The sequence below is a fragment of the Lepisosteus platostomus genome, chromosome 11, assembly GCF_059453375.1.
Source record: "Lepisosteus platostomus isolate fLepPlt1 chromosome 11, fLepPlt1.hap1, whole genome shotgun sequence".
Classification (NCBI taxonomy): domain Eukaryota; kingdom Metazoa; phylum Chordata; class Actinopteri; order Semionotiformes; family Lepisosteidae; genus Lepisosteus; species Lepisosteus platostomus.
Genome location: NC_142621.1, coordinates 11,509,271 through 11,534,935, shown reverse-complemented (window position 1 = coordinate 11,534,935; position 25,665 = coordinate 11,509,271). Strand labels below are relative to the sequence as shown.

General features: G+C 34.4%; 1 protein-coding gene across 7 annotated transcripts in view; it reads left to right on the top strand.

Moving 5' to 3' along the window:
- The window catches only part of ptprc (protein tyrosine phosphatase receptor type C), a 46,631-nt gene that overhangs the window by 4,083 nt on the left and 16,883 nt on the right, over positions 1–25,665 (top strand). For 2 of the 7 annotated variants that reach the window (XM_088598419.1, XM_088598418.1), the window contains exons 3-14: positions 11,264–11,308; positions 12,904–12,978; positions 14,854–15,012; positions 15,679–15,840; positions 16,660–16,779; positions 17,267–17,323; positions 18,993–19,205; positions 19,452–19,577; positions 20,029–20,148; positions 20,786–20,902; positions 22,355–22,396; positions 23,843–23,980. In XM_088598419.1, coding sequence (XP_088454545.1) covers positions 11,264–11,308; positions 12,904–12,978; positions 14,854–15,012; positions 15,679–15,840; positions 16,660–16,779; positions 17,267–17,323; positions 18,993–19,205; positions 19,452–19,577; positions 20,029–20,148; positions 20,786–20,902; positions 22,355–22,396; positions 23,843–23,980 — 1,374 coding nt within the window. The remainder of the gene's footprint in view (positions 1–11,263; positions 11,309–12,903; positions 12,979–14,853; positions 15,013–15,678; positions 15,841–16,659; positions 16,780–17,266; positions 17,324–18,992; positions 19,206–19,451; positions 19,578–20,028; positions 20,149–20,785; positions 20,903–22,354; positions 22,397–23,842; positions 23,981–25,665) is intronic. The other 5 variants (XM_088598420.1, XM_088598421.1, XM_088598422.1 and 2 more) reach the window with 5 other exon arrangements.

Genomic DNA, 25,665 nt, shown 5'->3' with positions numbered 1-25,665 from the left:
GAGAGCCCATTTTATTTTATTGTTTATTTTTGACCAAACAAATACTAGTAGAAGGTACTTTCGCCCTACCTTGAATTAGTAGAGAGTGCCAGGGGCCTCCCCATTTCACACTCAAGACTCTAGCAACTTGTTATTTCTCGCAAGGGAAAAGACGAGAGGCGTGAAAACATATGACTCAAAAGGTAAATGTTTTTTATGACAAAGGTAAACCATGTTTTTCCATCCATTAAAATAAGTGTTTTTAATTTTAAGCAGGAAATATGGTTAGTACTTCCACAGTAAGGTACTGTAAAAATCACTGATAAAACTTGTGTTGACCATCCAGTAACAAACTTGCACAAAACAAATAAGCTGTGACTGGGAAAAGGCTTATTTTAACTCACGATGATCCAGTGAAACTGTTTTGCTGTTAAGACACAGTAATTTTTTTTTTATTCAGACATAAACATTTGCAGTGGTCACCTCTAGCAATGTTAACCTCAAATGTATTATTTGTACTAAATAGTGTCTGCTGGAGCCATGGTAGCTCAGATAGCATGGGTGTCTAGCTTCTGACTGGAAGGTCCTGGGTTCAATCCCAGGTGGGGGCAAGTGATGTAGCTTGCTCTAATTCATTCCAGATGGCTCCCAGGTCCACAGCCTGCTTTCCAAATGAGTACTGAGGGTTAATCTTTCTGGAGGTAATAGGCTGGCAGGAGTGTGATGCTGACCACATCACCTCCAGTGTCAGATGGTTGAGAAAAATGGTGACCCTTGCCCCCCATTACCCATGGGCCTTTATGGTGTGAAAAGGGGACCTAATGTACCTCCTTAAATAGTGTTTGCTAAACTATCCTTATTTAAATATAATATTTTATTTAAATTATGTACACAATATTTAGGTGCTTAAATGTCCATTGCTTCCTAAGGGGATTTAAATGCCCAAGTATTTTGAGACTCAATATTTCTTCTAAATTTACTAATTTAAGAGTATGAATATTTTTTACCAATGTTTCCATAGATTTGTATATTATTGTACCATTGTGAGACACATAAGTTTGATAACAATTAAGCAATGAATGGGTGAATGACGGAGACTGTATGTGTTTAGTTAATTAATCACTTTAGTTTAGCTCATTTAGTCAGTACTGTATATCACTTTTTGCAATCAGATCCACATATTAATGAAATCACTCCCAAATTATGTTATTATCTCTTTTATTCCTCCCAAACTGCACCTTTCCAGAAACACTGTAAAAGCATTGCTAAAAACATGTATATAACTAACTTTAACGTTCCAACATCATTTATATATACAGTATACTGTATAGGGGAAGGGGGTATATAAGGTTAAAATGCTTAAAGGTTAAATAAGGTTATACTGTAAATGTAAGTACAGTATATAAGGTTAAAAGGTCCCCTTTTCACATGGATTTGTTTCTGAGGTGCCTACAGTCAGTAGAATTTTGTGCCTGATCTTACAGCCATTTGTTGAGAAGTGAGGACTTCCACTGTACTGTATATTCAAGAGAATTCAGTAGTGCAAATGGGAATTTAAGCACCTTGGTGTTTAAAATATAGAACCTCACTGTATGTGTAATGGCAAAATATTCAAAATCAAGAACACGGTGAATTGTGTAACTCAAACTTTTAGTATAGGGAAAAAAAGAAGATCTCTGTAGAATCTGGTCATGACATGAATTGGATGTGCAATTCTTGTGTGGAGAAGACAAAGTAGGAGTGTAGCACATGCAAAGAAATCCCAGTCAAGAACTCCTTTGCAGTGATGTTTAATTTTACAATTAATTTTTTTAATTAAATTGTAAGTAAAAGTTATATGCACATTAGCTCTTTTGCATTTTTTAATACATGTAAATTCACCAAATATTTAACCAAGTATTTGTAATTGTATTTTTCTCACCTAATTTGGAAATATACAGTACACCAGTCATGAGCTTTTTAAAATCTTTGCTCATAGTTACACACACAGCAACCACAAACAGGACAGAATGAGGAAGTCAAGACAGACTCCTCCAACACTCCTACCTTTAAAAGCATTTAATCTTTTAACACATCATAGGCAGCATACCCCAAATCTGCAAATGCCCAGTAGGATGCAGGGGTCAGTGACATTTGAGAGTTGAGAGTACTGTATATCCCTGGCTAACAAATCCTACCCTATTCCCAGTTGCCCTCAGGTCCTTGGGACTCCTTGGGGCATCCAGTGAGAGTCAGTAAGTGGCATTACCCATGTTCAAACCCCTCATGCTTGGATCATAGAGATCCATTTACCTGGAAGTGGTTAAGCTAAGCAGACTGTCCCAGTGTTTTTGCATTTGTAATATAGACAATCTACAGTATATGTTCAAACATGCTAGTCCTGCAACTTACACATGGGTACCTAAGGAGTCAGCGTTGACAAAATGAGAGATCAATGTCTTAGAATGCCTTACAAGGGATGCAGACAACAAAGCGTCTTTCAGGACCCTATGCAGGCAGCAGAATCTTGAAGGGAGTGAACAGACATGGGGAGGAGACGAGGAACTGGGCTGGTAGACAAGCAGGGGGTGTGACAAAGGTGCGCAGGAGCTTGGGGGGGGATGGTCCAGGCAAACAGTCCAAGGGGAGTCCGAAGGGAAATCCAGAGCAGGCAAAAGTCCAGAGCCGGGTGACCCAATCCAAGACACACAACAAAAGTTAAAAACTGGAGCGGGATCTGGCGAAGGGTCGAAGACTGACATGACAAAGTTAAAAACCAGAGCGGGATCCGGCGAAGGGTTGGGGAGATAAACGGGTAACGGGACCAGGTGCTCCAAGTCCCAGACTCGGGTGGTTCGGGACGCCGATTGGAGGCCTATGCCCTTGACGTATGGCCCTTGATCTATGCCTATGACGTAGGGCGACTCTGTAGTAAGTGGGCCTCCAGGTGTCCGTGTTCCAATGCAGAGCCCAGAACAGAGTGAGTGTCTGGCTTTTGGAGGGAAGGGCAGGAACCAGGAGCAGCTGCACAAAGTCAACTAAAATATGAAAGAGCTGGAGAACCCTTAAGGGCGCCCTAAATTAAATGAGTAATGTGAAAATCAGATAGAGCCAGTTAAGCTCCACTTATTTACTGGCAAAGCTGTGTGGCTTTATAAAGACCTCATATGCACTCTAAACTATAGAAAGATTTTTGAATACTAAAATGTATTAGATTTATTAACAACCATGGTTAATTAAGTAATTGCATTCAGTTCCAGAAAAAGGACACACTTTGTAATATCCATTTTTTAAACTGAAGTCATTTTCACTGCTTTTGAAATGATCAATGTTCTTCAGAATTTCTGTTGTTCTCCTCCAGACCCATGATGATCTTATAAGACATGCGATTAGTTCTAAAACTGGGGAAGCAAGCTTAATATACTTAAAGATAAATCAATAGTTGGGAAACACAGAAAAATAGCCATTAATTTGGCTACTTATTTTATGCCCCTACTAGTTTTGAATATTGGATTTTTATTCTGGTTTTCTCAGTTTTATTCTCTAAAGAGTTTAATGGAACAATAAGCAACCAATACAAAACAAAAACAAAACAATTATCAATGAGCAGAATACAAATTCTTCATTGAAAAAAGGGATACCCAGTGACATGGCAGTTAGATCTGCTTCCACACAGTTCTGGGATCCAGGATTTGATTCTGGCCTATAGTGGCTTCAGAGTAGAATTTGCATGTCCTCCCCGAATCCACAGGGGTTTTCCCACTCCTTTCCTACAGAATGCAGAACATGCTCTGAATTCCTCCCATTTCCGACAAACATTATGTTTCATTGGCTGATCTAAATTGTCTGAAAGCAGAAATGTAAAAACCCAAAAAATGTGCAGGGAATGGTAAAGTGGTGTGTTGTTGAGGTATAAAATATATAACAAAATAACAAAGACAAAGAGTTCTTGAATCATTGCATGCACCTGCATCCTCCATGTCTTTAAGTTACAGTATACTGTATACAGTATCTTGGTCCCTATAACATCACAAGAGAGGTTCACAGTAAATGCAAGCCACAATCTCAGTATCTTGGCCACCATCAGCATTAATGTTTGAAAGGAACCTGTGCCTGATGGAGGTTGTCCTATTGGTGTGCTCTGGTTATTGGTGATGCTCTCTGAAGGTGATTTTAGGTGTGTAAAATTCTGACCTAATATTTTGACTTCATTAATGCGTATACTGTAGAGTTCCTGAACCTGAACGTGCCTTATATCATTAATGGCACTGCAAACTCTCAGAAATGGACTGTATTTCTCAGTCTCCTGAAGTGTTTGCAAAAATATGTTAGAATATTTCAGTTAGAGGAATATCCAACACCTCATTACATTTGTTAAGGTATATAATCATGGTATAACTAATTATTGAAAATACACTTTGCTTCCTAAATATATCTTATTTTAAATACTCCATATTTACCACATGTGGTCTTTTGAACATACTGTCTATTATTTAAAGATAAGATTCAAGGAATCAGTGATATCATGCTTAAATGCTTTCCTTTGTGACATTAATTTGGTTGCAGTACATACAATATCTGAGAAAAGTTAAATGGATGATATGTTTGACCTTAAATTCACCATATTTCTCTTACAGCTTATTTGTTGTGGTGGTATATCAAGGATTGATTACATACAGTACATACCAGAAAAAGTTAAAGAAAGAGAAAAAGATGATTATTTTTATTGCCAAATTATCTAGATAGTTCCTTTATATAATTATGTAGATGTTCTTTAAAAAGTAAAAATAGAACTATTTCAGTTACAGAAAAGCATATAATTATTTCTGGGATAGGAGGAAGTAAGTTCATAGCAGTTAGTGCTATCTTCATTCATTTTTATTTACTTATGTATTTCACAATACTGTACATATTTGATGTCTTTTGTAACTCAGACCTCTCAAGACACCATAATGGAGAACTAAAACAGATGTTGTTTCAGATTCTCATGAAAAATGGACAGTTGTTCTCACTTTCATTGTTCCATATTCAATCAACCTACACATATTGAAAAAAGTTTGACATCAGCATGGGAACCATTTGCTGGTCCTTAAAAAAAACAGAAAATGATTGGTTATATACAGCATGTCCCAAAAAAGTACTGTTTTTCTTTAAAGCTGGGGGGTGGGAATTTATGCACTTATATCTAAGGGTATACTTTAATAATTTCCAATATCACTACATACAGTATGCTGTCATGTTTTCAAACATGGAAATGAAGCTTAAAAGGTATCAAGATGAAGTTACAGCTTATTAATACCGTTTAGTTTTTAAAAAATTATCTTATCCTTATTAAAACGTCTTGCCTAGTTTCTGCTTGTTCCTGAACGTCCGTTTTAATCAGTGACTTTGTAAGACTTGTAGCTGAATTTACTCAAATTTAGTATATGAAATTATGCACTGCCATCTCTGGGCCACTACATGAAATAACTGATGCTAGAGAAATCAATGATTCACAAGGTAACTTTTCCTCCTTGTCCTGATCTTGTTTTTGTTCTTGTTCTTGTATTGTTTGATCATTTTACTCCCACTGCTGACGACTCCAACTGATGGCAGGTGACCCATTTTAGTCAAGCCAGTACCTCACGATTTTGAATCTCATACTTCATGAAGCACATCTATTCAAAAAGCTCTCATTAAACTTTAAGCTCTGCATTATGTAGCGAGATCATGCAGTTAAATCTTTTAAATCAACTTAAACTTTCCTTGCTTGACCAGACTATGGCCAATAAATAAGTAAAGTGCCCTTCCAGTATTGGTTACTTTATAGGTTAGAAATGATGGATACATTCTAATGTAATCTAATGAAATATATCTAATAATAAACTGCTTTTACAAAGTGCAAGATCTCAAAGGATGTCAAAGCACTTTATAATATATGAGAGGAACCAGTTCGTCCACCACAGTACCCATTATACACCAGTAGTTCCACTACACAACAAATCAGAAAAAGTGATCAAATGCTTCACCGAATGGAATTTATTTCCCTTTGCACATTTTTCTCACATCCCTCCCGCCACCTCATCCACACCACTGCAGCAGCTCACTAGCTCATTCCTTGTGAAAATGAGAGGGGGTTTGGTTCATTTCATCCTTACCGCCAGGATGCCATCCTGTCAGCTAGGTGACTCCAAATGACCTGTAATGCGTCCCTCTATCATATTCAATAGAAACTGACCAAACTACTGAATTGAATGAAGGTTAATTTTTCTGTAGGCCACATAGCGTAAGCCCAGAAATGTAGTACAGTACAATGTATGGAGTGAATAATACAATAGATGAACGGCAATGATTCAGTGAAAAGAAAAACATGACATAACAAATTTAAAGGTAAAACATTAAGCCATTCCTGAAAAGGCTATTGAGCAGTGCAGCTCTAATGATGAATAGTAGTAAGATGGAATCAGGGATGCAGTCGCGAAAGATAAGTTATGAAAAAGTACCAGGATTATAATTAACAATATCATGCTCAATACGAACGATCCTGTCAATATTTAAAGATTAGTAGTGACTTTTTCTTAATAGTTACAAACTTACAAAATAGTTTTTTTTCTAACTAGTACACATGCTGGTTTACTTTGCTGCTCCACGTTTTTTTGTGGTGGAAACTAGACATAGATTATGTTTTGTTATTATAAAAATTATTCAGTGCACAAGTTTGAAAATGCAAATTGATTGTACTGTCTCATAATTGTATTGTTTTGTGAATCACAGGTGAAATGATAAATGTTTGACGTTCCTTTCTATTCCTTCTACTCCTTTAGTAGCACTCTGTGACCCATTAGCTTGGATCGGCTAAGGTTACTGGTTGAATTGCACCAAATGTCAGGGGGTGGACTTGCTAAATCATTTAATGCGATAAGCTTGTTGCAAGCAGCATCACAATGGCGCACAGTGCAGATAAAGTGAAAACCACATCCTGTGACTATTTATTGTTCCAGCAGACAGCATGTTCACAGGAACTGCCAACTATGTTTCTCATTTCTTTTGATGTGAAATAAATATCTGAAGTATTTCAGTAAATGCATTTAGCATATTGGAGGGGCAGGTTTTTCTTTCAGATTTATATTTTTTAATGTACAGGAATTTTTCAGCTTTCCCTAACACACACACCATTTATACTACTTAACATGTTGCTGTAAATTTAATGAGCTAACATAAACATCTTTATCTACAATCTACAATTGAGTTGTTTATTCAATATTTGTACACACGATATGAAACAAATCCAAAAATACATGCTGTGTAAAACGTTTACATTGTTAACTTTAAGCTATATGTTTCCCATGAATTGAGATGATACTTAACTATGGTATATTGACCCATTTTCTAACTGCTTAATCCAACACTGGGTCACGGGGAAGCCAGAGACAAGCAACAGGTGCAAGGCAGGGTACACCCTGGACAAGACACCAGTCCATCACAGGGCACACACAGAGACAGGCAGACTCACATCAGGGACAATTCTCTCTTTTAACTCTGGGAGGAAACCAGAGCCCCTGGAGAAAACCCACACGAACAATGGGAGAATATACAAACTTCACAAAGATAGGACCTCAGGTCTAGAAATGAACCAAGTGCTGTGAGGCAGCAATGTTAACCACTGTGTCTCTGTGCCACCCCACTTACTATGGTATACAATATGTAACATCTTAAATGAGCAGAAATGTAAGTGAGGAAAAGCATATTCACAGGGTGACATCATGTAACAATGTGCAGTATCATGTAATCGTCACGCCAAGCTTTGTATAAAAATGGGTGATACACAAGCCTTTTCCTACCTTGTGTTACTTTGAAACTCTCCCTCTATCCCATCAATGTCCTTGTTGCAGCTCTTTGGCTCACTTCACCAGGGGAGGGGTTCTGATGGCCTCATCCATTTTTATAATGACATAGTTATTATTTCAATACAACTAAGACAAAATAAAACATTTGCATATAAATACAGTATAACACCATATACAGTATAACAAAATACAGAAGAAATGACATACAGGTAAGAATAATAACTTATTGCGTAGTACAATCATCACAGCAATAACCACAATACAGTTATTGACTTCCTCTACCTACTCTAATCCGCACATTCAAATTTCATACAAAGTTTGCATGACATGTCTCCATATTCTTTGAATTTGTATAGTTCTACATCTTTTTTGGCTTTTCCAGTTTTTAAAAAAATGTCTTAAATAGGATTTCCATTCTAGCAAACTTGATACTAAAGATAATTTCCAATATTCCAACAGGAGTTTCTTTAAAATTACAGCTGAGTATACCACAGTTTGGCCAATCAAACAATGATCATGCAGTGTATCTTGTAATAGGCATTGTGATGGGGTTAAAACAATATTACATTTGTGAGTGGAGGATAACCAGCTCTCTAATCCTACCCATAATGTACAAACTTTCCATCAACCCAAAAACAAATGAATTGTCAAATCACTTTTTATTTTACAAGTTATTATCTCTAGTATAATGAATGAGGCCTTATGGTCAAGTTATCATTCCATTTGCCAAGGAAGATAAAGCCAAGTCTGTGTCTCAATAGCTCTTGCACTAAAATGCTCAAAACTAGTGATAGGCCAAAAGCTCTGGGCTATAACATAAATGTGTACAGTGATCTGAAATAAGAATGGAACATGCTAACCTGGTAATCATTGTGTACTAATGAAGGGAGAGAAAATAATTCATACAACCTTACACTTTTAGGCCTTTACAATAAATAATGCTAAAATGTTAAATATTATCAGTAATGTTACTTCACTATGTCACATGGCTCTAGTATGGCTCTAGTATGCATGGTATATTAGTATTTAATTTCCATTGCTAAAAGAAAAAAGCAATACCTTATTGATCTCAACACTGAGTAGTGTCTAATTTATTCCCTGGTTAAAATGATATTATATCAAAAGAAAACGCATTACGTTCAAACAAATGCTATTGAAGCTTCAGAATGGAACCCACTTTTGTCCACACAAACCTGTTTTTCATGTTTTTACATTAGTAATAAGGCTGAGATAGATAGTTCAGCGGCTCGTGTCTTGGTTTGTGCAGTTTTCATGTTCATGTTATGTTATACTGGTTTCCTGAGCTGGCAGGCTTGCATCTTCAATACCACAACTAGCCACATTGCAAAGATGACAGCTTGCATTGAATGGGAGAAATTCCTTTTGAAGCGAGCTGGTACACTGGCTGTTTTGATTCCCTTGAAGATGTAGCCAGATATAACCAGCTAGTTAACTAAATCACGTCTTAAACATAGTCAGGGATCAGTGGTTTACACAAGTCTCATGTCACTTGCTTGGGCAATGCTGATGTCCCACCCATTCTGCCCTTTTCTACTCTTAATAGAATCATTTCTATCGAGGAGCCCAGAATCTATCTAAAAACAAACACTTTGATATAATGGCTTAGGTTTAAATTAACTTGTAAGTTTCCTGTACTTCCCTAATACTTTATCTATTTTAAACCTTGAAGAATTAAGACATGTATGCTACACAGAAATGTGATGGTTGTAATTGCATTGAAAACATGTTACTGTATGATTTTTAGAATATGAATAATATTTTTTTTATCTTTAGCTTACTATTTAATGCTTTTACTGTCAACTACAGATAAAGATAATTTATTGAAGAATACTATAGATCCTCTTTTGATATGTGGATGATTGGAGGTGGCAGGTGTTTATGTCTCTGATGAATGTTTTGTCTATTCAAGGCTTAAGAAAACATGGCTAGCATGCACTTTAATACAGTGTACTTATCATTTAATATGGCAATAACTGATCAATGTGTTTATAAATGTATATGGGATTACATTTCTTCTTCTGTTTATTTACTGTATATATTTTGATTGAATGACTTCAATCAGTTTTTCAGATTTAGAATTATCCATAGAAAAAATGTTTTTTAACAATTGTCATTGTGTCAAACAAAGAAACCAATACCATATTCATGTAAACATATTAAATTTTTATGGGGATTAATTTTAAAATGAATGACAGACTAAGTAAAATGAAACCTAAAGTTTACTAAAATGAAACCAACTTAAATACTTCTGCAAAACTGGAAAAGCTACTGCACTTTCAGGAAGTTGTGGTTTGATGCTGAAATAGAACAGTTCGTCTGTGGAGTTTGCTGTCATAGCAACCAGGTTACGCCATTTTGAGAATCTGAGGTTGGTAACCACTGTTAGCAACACCCTTTCCTTTTGAGCTGCATTCTGAAGAAAATGAAGAAATTAACAACAGTAGGCATAAACAGTGAAGAAATTAAAATGCAAAAAAAGATGGGTACACTGAGATCTGGACCAGTACTGTACTCTAATTTGAATGTGAGATTTTTTAGGAGTGCCAAATTGTATAGGCAATAACTTTATTTTGGGAGCAAGGTTATGGTAAATGATTTAGTTAAATTGACTGTACAACACTCCTAATTATTCATTGAAATCTTTGCCCTTTAAAATGATATAATTTGATGTTTATTTGTTAAGATTCAGTATTTTAAATTCGAGATTGATTTTCTTCTATTTCTTTGCTTGACAATAATATTTTTGTACAAAAGTAAAGCAGAGATTAAATGAAAGCATCAGTACTCATTATTTTCTTGTTTAGTGGTGTTTTCTTAACACTAACTAGTGGAATGATGAACACTTAGCTCTGAAGCGTGTAGATGGATCTGCTTCTATGCATACTGAGAACCCCACTGTATGGTACAGGCCCTAAGGACAGTTGGTATTTAGTGGAAAACTCATCTCTTGCTCAGAATGCAAGCTCACAAGCAGAATACAATTTAATTGTTCAAACCAAAAGTAATAAGGAGCATCTCAATTTTCACCCTTACAGTATGTTGTACAAATAATGCAAGCCAATGACAAGTCATTTGGTGGTCACTTTTACACAGCAAACTGAGGATCTGAGGATAAACATTTCAATTTCTGTAATTCCACAGTATGTTAGATATTTAGATTTTGTGATGTACTGTATATATGCTGTATATAAATCTCACAAGGGTATATTTAACATACAGTAGACACATTAAAGTAAATTCTAAGTATGCATTGTTATTTTTATTTTCCAGGAAATAGTGGAGAACAAAATGGTTAGACTTTTAATATATATTGTTGATATTATATTTTTATAATAAAGAATGATCCTTTACTGATCCTACTATAAAATGATGTCACCTGTAATCGATATACAGCATACTGTATACTGTATATTAAATGCTCTCCATCTGAAGTTTAATCTCATGGTTGTGATTAACAGACGCAGGACCCACTTCGCCAACTGTTGCTTACTCCACTACAACAGGTAAACTTATTTTCTCCTTTTTTTCATATACAGTAGTAATTGCTGAGGAAATAATTTGATTTTGCTTCAGAGTATTCCTTGAAAGCCATATACTACAAAATGTTGTTTTCTTCATGGTTCATAGTGTAATTATATTGTCATTTTATTATTTCTACAGATGTTTTGGTGCAGTAAAGTTGTCATCCAGTATATAGTATTTTTTTATCAACAATATTTTTTAAATATTAATTGAACAATGTTACTTCAAAGCTTATAGCTTTAATTAAATACAGTTCAACATGGTGAAAGTGTATCATTATCTTAATTCCACTTAAGGCTTCTGCTCAGTTTTCTTTTGCTCCCAGTCAACTACTCTATATTGTTTTTGGCAAAATCAATACTGTTGTGTGAAATCACGTATGGAAACTGCACAAACTATTGCCGTCTTATGCAGGGCATATCGTATGCATATCATAATAAAATTCAGTCCATCTAGTTCCTTTTCTTAGCTAGTAATTAAGTGAATGAGGATCACTATTCTAAATAGTAATTACACTACTACAGTAGTAGTGCAATTTTAACATAGGCAGGGCATCAACTTCAGTAATAGCTGGATGACTGAAAATGAAGGTTTTAATAATAATAATTAATTAATAATTCCTTACACTTATATATTGCTTTTCTGGACACTCCACTCAAAGCACTTTAGAGGTAATGGGGACTCCCCTCCACCACCACTAATGTGCAGCATCCACCTGGATGATGCGACGGCAGCCGTAATGTGCCAGAACGCTCACCACATGTCAGCTATCAGTGATAAAGCCAACTCACAGATGGAGATTATTAGGAGGCCATGATTTTTAAAGGCCAATGAGAACTTTGGCCACACCCCTACTCTTTTCGAGAAACACCCTGGGATTTTTTAATGACCACAGAGTCAGGACCTCGGTTTTACATCTCATCTGAAGGAAGATGTCTTTTTACAGTTTAGTGTCCCTGTCACTCTACTGGGGCATTAGTACCCCCAAGGCTGCAGGGTGAGCGCCCCTTCTGGCCCCACTAACACCTCTTCCAGCAGCGACCTTAGTTTTTCCCAGGAGTCTCACATCCAGGTACTGATCAGGCTCACACCTGTTTAGCTTCGGTGGGTAGCCAGTGCTGAGTTGCAGGGTGATATGGTTGGTGGCACGTTTAACACCTAAGAGTGTTTTAAACACTAAGCACCACTTCTCAGCTGGTTCAATACTTTGATATTAGAATCTGCACAGTACTTGTGAGCATATACATACTGTAATAATGTCACTTTTATTTAATTTTTTGTATTTTATTTCCAGCACCCTCTCACCTGTAAACCCATAAATATTTACAAAATGCTGTTGACTTAGCTTTCACTTACTGTATTTGGCTGCCACTTTCATATAAAGTGACTTGGAGGGGCCACACTTACTAATTTTCTTACATACTGTATTAATATGAATATAATTGCATTTATTATTATCTCTTATCTAAGTAATCTTTCCCCCTGTTGATTTATAGTTTTCAAGGTTAAATATTACCAAGTAAAGTGTTTCCTTTGAGCTCTTTCTGGTATTAAATGCAATGCTTCTAATTTACAGAAACATCAAAAACAGTCAATCCTACAATCTCCACTTCAAATCAAACACACAATGCAACCTCCCTTATGCCTGCAGGTAAACTTTTATTTTATAACATCTTCTTCATAAAACCCTTTCCATTGAATTATCATAATTTAGTTTTGTATCCATCTTTCAGAACATTTTAAAAATCGTTTTACATTTTAATATGGATAAAGTTATGAGCTCATTAGCTTATTATTTACATAGAGCAGGAATCACAGCCTCATATCCACTCACATCCGCAATGCTACTTCCAGTCATCATCAGTAAAACACCACAGAAGCTTCTGTAAAGTATGTTCTAAAGCACTTGTACATATTCACAAGGTAATGAGTACTGTGGCGTTGTAAAAAGCTAATGTAAAGTTCTTCAAAAAGTTAATCTATAACCTTTGGACAATATTATAGCTGGTGCACTGTAGAGGAATTCATTTTCTAAACTCTTTATTATAGCGGCACATTGCATGTATCATTCACATTAAAAATGTGAAGTTAATACAATAGGAAAAATGAAATAATGTTAATACCTTTTTTATGAATACATTAAAAAAAATGTAGTTCAGGTGGGTAGCTGCGTCAGCATGCATACAGTAGGCTGCAAAGGAACAAGTAGGTTTATTCCATACTGAAAAGAGAAGAAAGAAAACACAACGTTTTGGCCGTTGTCTTCAGGTGTCAACACTATTGTGTTCTCTTTCTTCTCTTTTCAGCACGGAATAAACCTATTACTTGTTCCTTTAAAAAGCATGGTTATGCTGATCTTGTAGAGGTACAATCATAATGTGTAATTCCTTTGGTAGGTTTTAAGCCCCCTTTGATAAATGTTTTACAAAGATGTAAAGCTTTCATTCAGGCATTAGACTTATTCATTCATAACTATAATAATCTCTTTTTACTTTTCTATTGATTACTTTTAGCCAGTGCATCAAATATTGTTTTAAAAACATGTCACAATTGTGTTTAGCAAAGGGAAATTTTAGAATTTTATAAAGTCTTCCAAGGTATGTATCTTTGTCCTTAAACATGATGATGCATGCAGCTCCTGAATATTTTCTATGTATTACCTCCTTTTATACTCCAGTATATTGGTTTAGTATGTTTTATACTCCTGTATATTGTTTTGGAGGCTTCCATTGAACTCACTACGTTACTGTAGATTTATTTTGCTGGGTTTTATGTAAATCAGTGCTTATATTATGTCTGAATAAATGTGGCCCTTCTGTTTTCCTGAATTCAATTAATTAGAACAAACATGTCTTTGCTCTGTGCAATAGTTGATTACATTACATTAATATGATTACATTATTAGATTTTTGTAAGTGAGACACATTATTTAACCTTTAATTCATTCATCTATATGATGTTTTTGTTCTTATTTCTTCGGGAGGTTATGAATATATATCTGGGGTGAACTGTGACTACCATCTCCTGTAAATTGCAGGGCCTCCCTGTGAAAATTAGAGGTTCTACAGGTTATGTACTAAAAATAATTAGCAGTAAATGATCTAGTTCCAGATTACTTTAAGGATCTGTTGCATGGGTATAGTGCGCATTTCTACATGCATTGATTCAATCCATTCAATAATTTGCAACTGTTGAGTTGTATAATATAAGTCTGCTATTGTACAGGGCTTTGGATTTTCTTTAAATGGTCTCAATAAATTGTTATACAGTATTATTATATTATTGTTTTCTGTTGTTGTTGTTGTTGTTGACAGACCTTCTTTCTCTGACTTAAACTCACATGGAAACACTTGAGCATACTATCAGGGTGAATTTTCATTATGTTTATTTCCAGAACGCTTTGAAAATACTTTCTTACTTGTTGTGTCAATCCTTCAATAACAGAGTTATTTACAGTATGTACTGTATATACATATTGTTATTATTTCTTTTATATTTATCTAATGTTGTTCTGGTCAATTTTCAGGGGCAACTTCTCACTTCAACGTCTCACCCACAAGCACCTTCCCAGGAAGTTCTGACCTCCCAAGCACAGTCTCATCTTCCTTACCTGCACACACTGTCACCTCAACAGCACAGTCTAATGTCTCTGACTCAACTACACCCCACAACCCTACTCTTACAGGTTGGGGGTTGTATTATTTTGCAAATTTCCAGTTTAATTTAAAACAATTTTCAGAGAGTTCTTTTGTGCGCAAAAAATGCACCATTCCCTTCCTCACAACTTCTAACAAGATTATACAGGAGATCCCTTGGTGAGCAGCAATAGCTAAGATGTATCCTACAAATTAGACCAGGAAAAGAAATACAGTTTAAACCATATTTAATGTATCATGAGTTCAGCAGAGTAGCTTGGCTACATGAAATATCAGTCCCTCTCTTGCTACTTTGTTCATTCAACAAGTTACAATGTTATCGTTCTTCCAAGTCCTACCAGACCAGATTTACTACGTTTTGCAATATCAAATAGGTTTGAATGTCCTGTTATTAAAATCTGGCCTTTTTTTGTAAAGTTGATTGATTCAGACTGACTCACCTCTGAAAAATGAAAACTACAATATCAAAGAAATGGTATCATATTTATCACTATATAAATAATATCAGAATTTGGATACAATAAATATTTCCTTGACCTAAGTAATAAATGTCTTATTTATCTTAAAATACCTGCAGTATATGATAATATGGTACTGTACATCTAAATTAAGGAATAGATTTCAAAATGTAAAATGCATGAATTGCTAATTGAAGTCATTAACCAAGTTAACTACCTCTTCTGGTCAATTTTCAGGAAGAATTGATTCCACGTCCAGCATCTCATCCGCAAGCACCCTCTCAGGGAGTTCTGACCTCACAAGCACAGTCTCATCTTCCTCACCTCCAAGCACTGTCACCTTGACAGCACAGTCTAGTGTTTCTAACTCAACTACACCCCCCACCCCTACATCTGCAGGTTGGGGGTTTCTTTTCCCTCAGAATCTTCTTATGTTCTTGAAAATCTAAAAATTCAGCATCCCCATCCTCAAAATTTGTAATACGATTATATTGGAGATCTCTTGGTGAGCAGAACTAGCTAAGATGTATCATACATATGAGACTGGAAAGAGAAAAACAGTTTTACCATGGCTTATATTTCATGAATTCATTTTTTTTGATGAAGTACTGTAGCTTGGCTACATGGAATATCAGTCCTCTTTTGCTGCTCTGTTCTTTTAAGCACAGGGAATTTCTGATTTATGGGCCTACCATGTTCTACTAGACCGGATCTACTAGAATTGTACATATCTATGGGTTTGAGTTTCCTAAAATTAAAAACCAGCCTATTCTGTTCTTTTTTGTAGCATTTATTAATTCTAGACTGACTCACCTCTGAAAAAATGAAAAATACAACATTGAATAAATGATATCATATTTGAAGACAACGTATATTATCTTATAATATAAGTTTAAGTTTCCTGTAATAAAAACTGACATTTTATGTTCTTTTGATGTGAAATGTATTATATTACAAACTCATCTCTAAAAATTAAAACTACAATATCAAATAAGTGATATTTTATGTCTTTTATATTTATATAAGTATACACAATTTTGAGGACAAAATGGCCCCGACTTACATAAAAATATTTTATTAATCCTAGAATATCTGCAGTTATGTTAATATCAATGTGAAAATCTCATTTAAAGTACAGTATGTTTAAAAATACAAAATGCATGCATTGCTTATTTCACTAACTAACTGAGTTAACCAATTATTCTGGTCGATTTTCAGGAGGGACTAGTTCCAACATCAGCACCACAGTCTCATCTTCCTCACCTACAGTCACTGTCATCACGACAGCACAGACTCTTGTTTCTAACTCAACTACTTCCCCCACCCCCTCTCCTGCAGGTTGGGGTTTCTTTTTCCCAGAATTTCTCAGAGTAACTGCTACCTTCATGTTTATCACAGTTTGTCTTCCTGACAAACGTAGCATTCAATTAATTTGCACTTCGAATGATAAGTTTTCTGTTGAAACCCAGGAATCATCCATATGACAGAAAGGCCCTTTTAATTGGAAAGAACAGTTTTGAATAGTTGCTTATATAGATGTTCATAAACAGTATTTATTCATTTATATATTGTACAATACGAGTTGAGTGACTGAATAGGCACTGTAGTGAGTGGTATATTCACTTAAATAAAATAATATGCATCCTGTGATTTCACACACATTATGAGGCAGAAAAAAAGAGTTTGGGAAGACAATTTCCACAGTTCCAGGGAAACTCTTATACCTAATTAATTTTTGTATCATATATTTAATGGTGATATTGAATGTAAACTGCTTACGAAACTAAAGTCTTATAAAACTGATAATTTATTGTAATCTTCTCAGATAACTTGGAAATTCTTGTGTGTAAGAATTCAACATACCTTGACTGCAAAAGAATCAGTAAGTCCAATCTTTTATTTTTTCGATCATAATCAAAATATACGTCTTTCTGCTTTCATTATAATCTATGCCTCTCATATTTACTTTGTATGATATCATGACATGTCTGTCTAAAAACTAATCAAAGCCCACTGTATCATTTTTGTATGTTGTCTCTGTCCTTAACTATTGAAAATGGATTATTATTTTTACTATCAAATAAACCGCACTAAGAATTTTTGCAAAGTAGAATTTACAGGTTTAAAGCTAGGAATATTAATTCTGACAGGAAATTTATTTTTAAATTTGGAATTGCCAATTATTTTCTATTTTATACCCTTACAATTTAGAATGACCAACTCAGATGTATGGCTACAAACCCTGTACCATGCATACCCTATACTTGTGGATATATTCCAATGACATGCCCAGATAATGGTTTGGTAATTTACAAACTCCACAGTGCCTCCCAGGAAATGTTAGTGCTACCTAGAGGAGTGGCATGTCTGTAATCTAACTGAAAGCTTGCAGTTGTCCTGCAGATCCCAGGAAACATGTTTGTATCAAAAGCAACATCTCAGAGAACCATCTCAGCTGATTATAATCCACCCAGCCTCATCAATGATCATTCTGTACCCAATCACAGGAGACCAATGATAAAGCTTAGTCTCTAACTGATTATTGTGTTGAAGCAAAGGGTTCAGTTTGCATTCTGTTTTTTTACTGTATTGTAATGAAAATATTGGCATTTTATAGAACTATTGTATAGTCTTAAAAACAATTTTTAAGTTATATAATATGGATTTAATTTTATATTCTATATCATACTGTACAGTATGAAGCAAAAATCATTAGATCTGCATGTTTTTATAGATAATTAAATAAATGTGTAAAGACATTGTATCTGATGGAGGTTTTAGCAAAAGGTTTATAATACCACTGCTATTAAGCAATAGGTTTATAATTTCTATTTCCTTCAAAACACACTTAACATTTTCTGTGTTCAACATTTCCATATATATTTTATAGACAATAAAATAATCTCTCCTCTGTTGTCTTCTGTATTGTAATGTCATGTATTGTCACACAGCTTTGTTAAGTGCCTTGGGGCAACCTTGTTGTAAAAGGCGCTATATAAAAATAAATTGAATTGAATTGAACAATTAAAAAAGAAGTTCAGGTGGGTAGCTGCGTCAGCATGCGTAGGCTGCAAAAGAACAAGTAAAAGGTTTATTCCATGCTGAAAAAAAAGAAGAAAGAGAACACAACGTTTCGTCCGTGGAGCCTTCTTCTTTAAAAAAGAAGATAATTAAGATATTTAGAAAACTGACTGACGTGGGCCTCTAGGCAAACACTTTAGGTATCTTAGTATTCAATTGTATTCATTTTTACATGCTGTTATTATCTGTTAGAGGCTCTATACAAACCCTTGGATGTTGTTCCTGTTCAAGATAGGGACTGGAATGTTACTGATGGAATATCTTGGCATTGTAAATTAGACTCAAAAACTCCTTACCATCTAATGATTCACTTAAGTTGTCTTTACAGAATGTAGTTACAGTAAGAGTGGAAAGTTCCTCCTTTTAACTGGAAACCTGGAAACCTTACTGCATATACCGTAAACGCCATTATACTGTTTTTTTTAAATGAAAAATGTTTATAAAAAATAAGATTTTTCTTTTCTTTTCAGATTTAACAGATGGATTATCCATAGATGTCAACAAAACATCCTACCTCTGCAGAAACAACTCATCAGACAATCTAAAAATAAACTGTCAAAATAAAAATAATTCATTTGAGAGAAACTGTGTCTTTTTATCTACATTGAACGAATGTGAAGATTATAACTGTAGTGTCACATCAGGAAATAAAAACCGCACAATAACAATTAATGTGAATCCAGGTACAGTATGTTACAAGTATAGTGTATAGAGCTTTGCACTACAGTCTTTCCTATAGGAAAGAATGGTTTTATTTTAAAATTGTGATAGTTTATAAACAGCATGATTCTTCAAGTAAAATATTGATATGATTTGGAACAAATGAAGTTAAGACTGTAAAAGAATGAAATCTCTTTAGGCTCGCCTTGTTTCTGATTCATGCAAGGAATGCAGAAGTTGAAAGGTTTATATTATTTATTTTGTCCCAGATTTGGACACATTTCAGTTACAATCGGAGCAGAATGGCACAACCATCACTCTTGAATGGAAAAAGGTGACGCAAAATTGTGCAGGCTTGTCGTTTGAATATACTTGTGGTGGAATAAATAATACAAGTGAGTACATATTTTCTTTTAACGCTTATGAAAACACAAAGAAAAAATCCACAAATAAGGAGAGGCCATTTTTCCCATCTAGACTGGCTGCTAGTTAATTATTTCAAGGATCTCATCCACCATTTTCCCTGAAAGGATGGTATCATCTTAGACAGCGTGTGTGGGTAACTTGTTTCAAACTCCCAGAACCATTTTTTAGAAAAAGTCTTAGCTTGTAGTTGTAGCACGTACTCTTAATTTTCATTTTTGAATGATGATTCAAGTAGGGAATTCTGACATTAGGAGCTATTTCTGTATAATCTGCAACTGAGGCATACAATTTAATCTCTGTTTCATGCTTCATTTATTTAAATCATTATTTAATTTTTATCTGCTCACTTTATATAAAATACTTCCTGAGCTACACTTCTTGTGTTTAAAGACTGAATATGATTTTATCTGTTTTGTACAGAGAATGAATCCAAACACATTTTTGAAAAACTAACACCATATAAGACCTACACATGCGAGGCAAACGCAAAATACAAAAACATCAGCACAAGAAAAACGACAGATATAACTACTGACTGTGGTAAGTACACGTATATTCACCCTTTTCTGCTATAATACATAAAAAAATATAATAACCAACAAATTTTTATTACACTACCTAATTTGGAATAGCCAAATCTGTGTGTTTTTTTTCTCGTCTCAACCTACACCAATGAACAATTCAACACAAGAGAAAAAGATTTCAAGGCAGACTCCTCCAACCAGCCCAACTTCAAGCCACTTGTATTTTAATACACTGGAGGTTCAGTGCAGCTTAGATGAAAGCCAACAGCACCACATGCCTGCAAACACCAGGAGGTCACTGTACCACTGAAAGAGCCCCATCCAATTAATCAAACTGTACCCTTGGGGGTGCTCAGCCAATTTTGCACCCCACCTCCTACTTTTGGAATCCCAGTCACAGTCAACTTGAATTGGGAATTGGTCACGAACCTGTGATCACAGAATTCAGTCTGCACTCAGTGAATGTCTTTACCTGTTAAGTCTCATGGGAGACCCCTTACAAAATCCTTATCATTTTAAAGAAGTACTTTAAGTAAGCTTTCAACGTTTTGCACACACAGACATTGTATAGTAAATATAAATACTGTAAATGTGTATTAAAATAAAATTGAACCATCTGCTCTGTTGTACTCATGCATATTCTTGGTTCCTAGATATTAATATGACGCTGAACCTAACCGCAGAAGAAAAATCAATCGACCTTGTGTGGGAAATTAAAACAGAAAAACAGTGCAATTCTGTTGAATTTCAATGTTTTTATTTTTGTTCACGTAAGTATACATTTTACTTTAAAATAACTCATTGAATAATACTAAAACCTCTGATACTAAGACATAATTTTTTTATGTTTTGATATTGTTTCTGTACTGTAGCTATAATTACATTTTTCTTGCCATTACTAAGTATAAAGTGAATGTTCAGTTTCCTTAGTTCCACATGAACAAGATAACTGGTGATACATTTAAGAACATGATCATCCACTTTCTGTAACTACATGTCCACAGTACTTATACCTGCATTTACTGTATAACGCAAGAAAAGCTTCAACTTGGAGGAAGAGGAATCTAGATGTTTGGTTGCTAAGGGCTGAGTATCTCTTCCCAATGTTTCTTGAAGTTTGCCAAAGCTTTGGATAGCGTAGGTTGTTCCACGCCCCCACAAACGTTTGTTAGGAAAAGTGCATGCTGTCCTTTGTTTTAAATGCACTTGCCCTTAGTTTCTAGTTTCATCTATATTTCACTATTAGTTCTCCAGATATCCATTGGGATGACTTTTTTAATACCATTAGGGTACTTGAATAGTTTTTTTCTATTCAAGCCTAAAAAATATTTAGTTAATGCAGTCTGTAAGAATAGGAAGAATATGACATTCCCAATAGTCTCATATATAATTTTATTATATAATCCTATCATATACAATGACCAAAGTTGTACACAGTATTTTAGGTGATTGGTTGCTAACCTTAGCTGCAGTGTTAACCTTTACTGCAGCCTGCAACCCTTTGGTCTCTATGTTCTTGCACCTCTTATCAAAAATCATTACAGCAAGTTGGTTCTTAAAATCTAAGATACTATATATCATAAATATATTCTATATACAGTATTTCATCCTAAAATTATTTTAATTTTGTATTTAAAAAATTCTAAAAAAAAGTGTCTTGCACCCCCAGATTCAGAACAACTGTAACATTTTAATATATCATATCAGGCCCTGTTCTTAACTAGGGAGGCTTGAGGAATCTAAAAATACAGTAATTAAAATCACAATGGACACATGTTTGCAGGAGACTTATTGCTGAGAGCCTGTTTTCAAAAAAATCCTCTTCCTCATCCTCCACAATTAAACTCCTACCAACAATTAAACTGAACTTGATGTCCTTTACTTCATATCCCCAACATTACTAATTATATCCCATGTGAGAAAAGGGATTTAACCACCACCAAAAGTCTCTTTAATTAATAATTATCAGCTACTGTGCCTGTTTACAAATAATAGAGGCCTAAACAGCTCCTAGTGCCAGGTCACTGTTAAATAGTCCCCTCAAAGACCATACAACCAAACTTAATATTTTAATATTCTGTGTGATTTTATTCCACCTTAATCTTTGTTTAGCTATGTATTCCTCAATCTTTAGTTAACCACATACAGTATTGTTCGAGAAAACTGTAAACTTTTTTTCTATGGTGATAACAGTAATAAATTCTGTTACAAATATGTTCTAGGAGATGATAACAAGAAAAAGCAACCAAGCACAAATCTTACAAGTAAGTTCTTTCTCTTTCTCTGCTAAATCATAATGTCTACAGTGTGTATTTCTCAAACACTGTTAAAGTCTAAACATAATTACAGACATTTTAATGATCTGTTTACACCAATACATTCTCTCTGTACCGTTCGTATAAATAAAAAAAAACATAATGGTAAACAGTAAAAAGGAAATGGGTTATACTGCTTGTGGCTTCAGATTAGTTAATGAAACAGTTTTTAAAAAACCTTAATTAACCAAATCAAAATTATGGAAGTATGTTTGCTTTTATTAATGGATTATCACATTTAATGGACTATAAAATGATAGTAATATCATAATAGTTTTACATTTAACCTTTAAGAGAAGTTAAAGTCACAAATATATATATTTTTTATAACAATGATTCTGTGAGCACTCTGTAATGGGTAAAGAGAAGATTTTTATGATTTTGGGTCGTGGGCAGGGTCCTTTTTTGATGCAGCGCATAAGGATTTCTATTTCTCTGAATACCATGAATCCTGAAATCATGATCATTAAGCCAGTTGGGTCAATTAAATGCCTGTGGCTTTGGTTCAATTACAATATGTGAAGTGCTAAAATTATACAATGCTCAGACAATTGTGCTTAGCAGCTAATTGCTAATGTTACAATAATAATTTGTGAGGTATTAAAATACAGTATAATAATTCTGTATAAAATACAGTAAATAATTCACTATTTAGTGTAGGTTTCAGCCTGAATGAGTGCCATGTTTGGTACTTACATATTATGAAAATCTGTCTTTTACCATGTCCTGATAGTGAAAGATCGAAAACAGGTTAGAGTAAGTAAATATAACAAAAAAAAAACAAGTAAGATTTTGAATTTTTTATTTCATGCCATTTTTTACTTACAGTATCTCACTTGGTGACACAATATAACTGTTATGTTGATAAAACTGATCAAAAGCCTGTTTTTTATTGGTTTCAGCAAAAGTAGTTTTGTAAGTATTTAATCAATTGTGCACATTTGTGGTCCATCATTTCTCTGATAATAAGGATTATTATCTTATAGAAATCTTTTACTGTGGGAAGACACATACTTTTCAGCAACTGAAGTGGACATTTGAACTCTGGTCATTCTAATGAGTGTCAATGTTTAAACGGGTACTTCAGCACTGTCAGGACTCACCGTTGTGTGATTCAAATCAAGTTCATTAAGTTTGTTGCAGTAATTCTAACTTTGGGATTATACATTTTCAGTTTGCTGTAAAAAGCACTCAAAAGTGAGCGATTCTGTCCATTGCGAATAATTTGTGTAGTATGATGAGTATTTTTCTTACTGTGTAAATTGTATTACCTACCTATATCTTTCATTTAGGTATGTTGCTACAAGAGAAAATGGGATATTCTATTCTATAGTTGCTTGTAAAGTAAATTCATTGTAAAGGATTCATTGTACTAACATTTGCCGCATTTTGCAGTTTTAGAGGGAAAGGCTGAACACAAAGCAACTGAGAGTAACCTTCAACCGTATACAAATTACACATGCCATGTGATTGCCTTATACAATAACCAACAAAAAAAGAATGTGAGCATGAGAAACCAGACAAAAATTGGAAGTAAGTATTAAACAACATTGCTTCAATTAATGTACTTAATAGCAATATTTATCAATATACTGTAATGCATTTTGACATACTGCATTACACTCCAATGAGTAATGATTCTTCAACTGAAAAAACAACTTCATTCTTTAGAACTTTTGATTCTAAGAATTAAAAATAATGTTCTAAATATAAGATAGATATAAGATACAAAAGATAATCTTTTTCACTCTTTCATTCACACCACACAAAGAATTTGATCTGGCTCTTCATTTAGGCTACGTATTTTGTTAAAAGAGAATCTCCGCAACAATATTGCTGTTCTCAGTGTACTGTGTAAAAAATAACTAATGGTATTATTATAATATTATGCCTTTACAAAATATACTTTAAGAAGTATCTTCTATTTTTGTAGCCATCAGTTCTGTCAAATAAGCTTACTACTGTACCATTGCAATGATTTTCCACGGCACTGCAGAGAATTAATACATACTGTAAGTGGATTGTTGTTGCTGTTGAGTGTCATCAAGTCAGTGTTGATTTATGGAGACCCTAGGTATTGTTCCCCCGTCACTATCCATAGAGTTTTCATGGCAAGATACAGCAGTAGGTTGCCCGGCCTTTCATCTGTGCAGGATCGTGATAGTGTTGTTGCTATTGTCATGGAAACATGATCCTCCACCGCCAACATCACCCCACACTGCTGCTGCCCAGTATGGGTTATTGGAGAACCTTATGCCTGACGTGGGACACAAACCCACTATCCTGAGATAATGAGTCTCATGCTCTACCAACAGAGCTAGTCAGTGCACACACAAGTGGATTACCATGCCTAAATTGAAACAATCATAAAATTGTGATTAAAGCATGTATTCATATTGCAAGTTCCCACACAAAAGAAAAAAGAATACAGTATGTTAGTGTAATTCCGGGAAAAGATTTTCAAATAACCAATAGAGTTTAAACCTTAAACTACATAGATGGAAAAAAAACAAACATTTAGCGCAGTACAGCAAACCGTTAAAAGTAAACAGGATTCTTTTTAAATTTGACAGTTTGAACACTTTAAAGGAATCTTCATGATCCTCATACAGGTAACAGGTAGAGGTGCAGCTAAGAGAATATTCGAAGGAGAAAAATGCTCACTGTGGCCTTTAAGCTATTGGATTTGTCAGAGTAGGAAGTTGTTAATTAAACTTTATATTATATCTTAATATATATTATATATTAAAACATTTCCAGTGTACATGCAGTACCCCAGAGGCTGGTGGATTATAACTGTTTTAATGTAATCCATCCACACCGATTCAGCTTGATAAGAGTATAGTATAGTATAGTATTTTGAGTTTCTTTTCTTCAAATAGCTTTTTTGTAGGAAAACCTCAACTAAGAAGAATTACTTATTTTTTCATCAAATCAAAAAAAGATTAGCCCATAATCTTAACAAAGACACTTTTAAGACACATACAGTAGTGAAAATTGTAAAAAAAAAATATTAGATGGAATGATTGTTTTAGGCTGGCTACCAACAAAGCAAAATCTTGGTAGAAAATATTTTCTTACTGTGAATTTACACTGTTCAGTCCATAATAACACATGCTGTGTTAATAAACTAATATTGTAATATTGTGTACACAATCAGTAATTCATGCAGTTCATAAAATGTGTTGAAATGTTTATGATTCAACATCAGAAGCCAG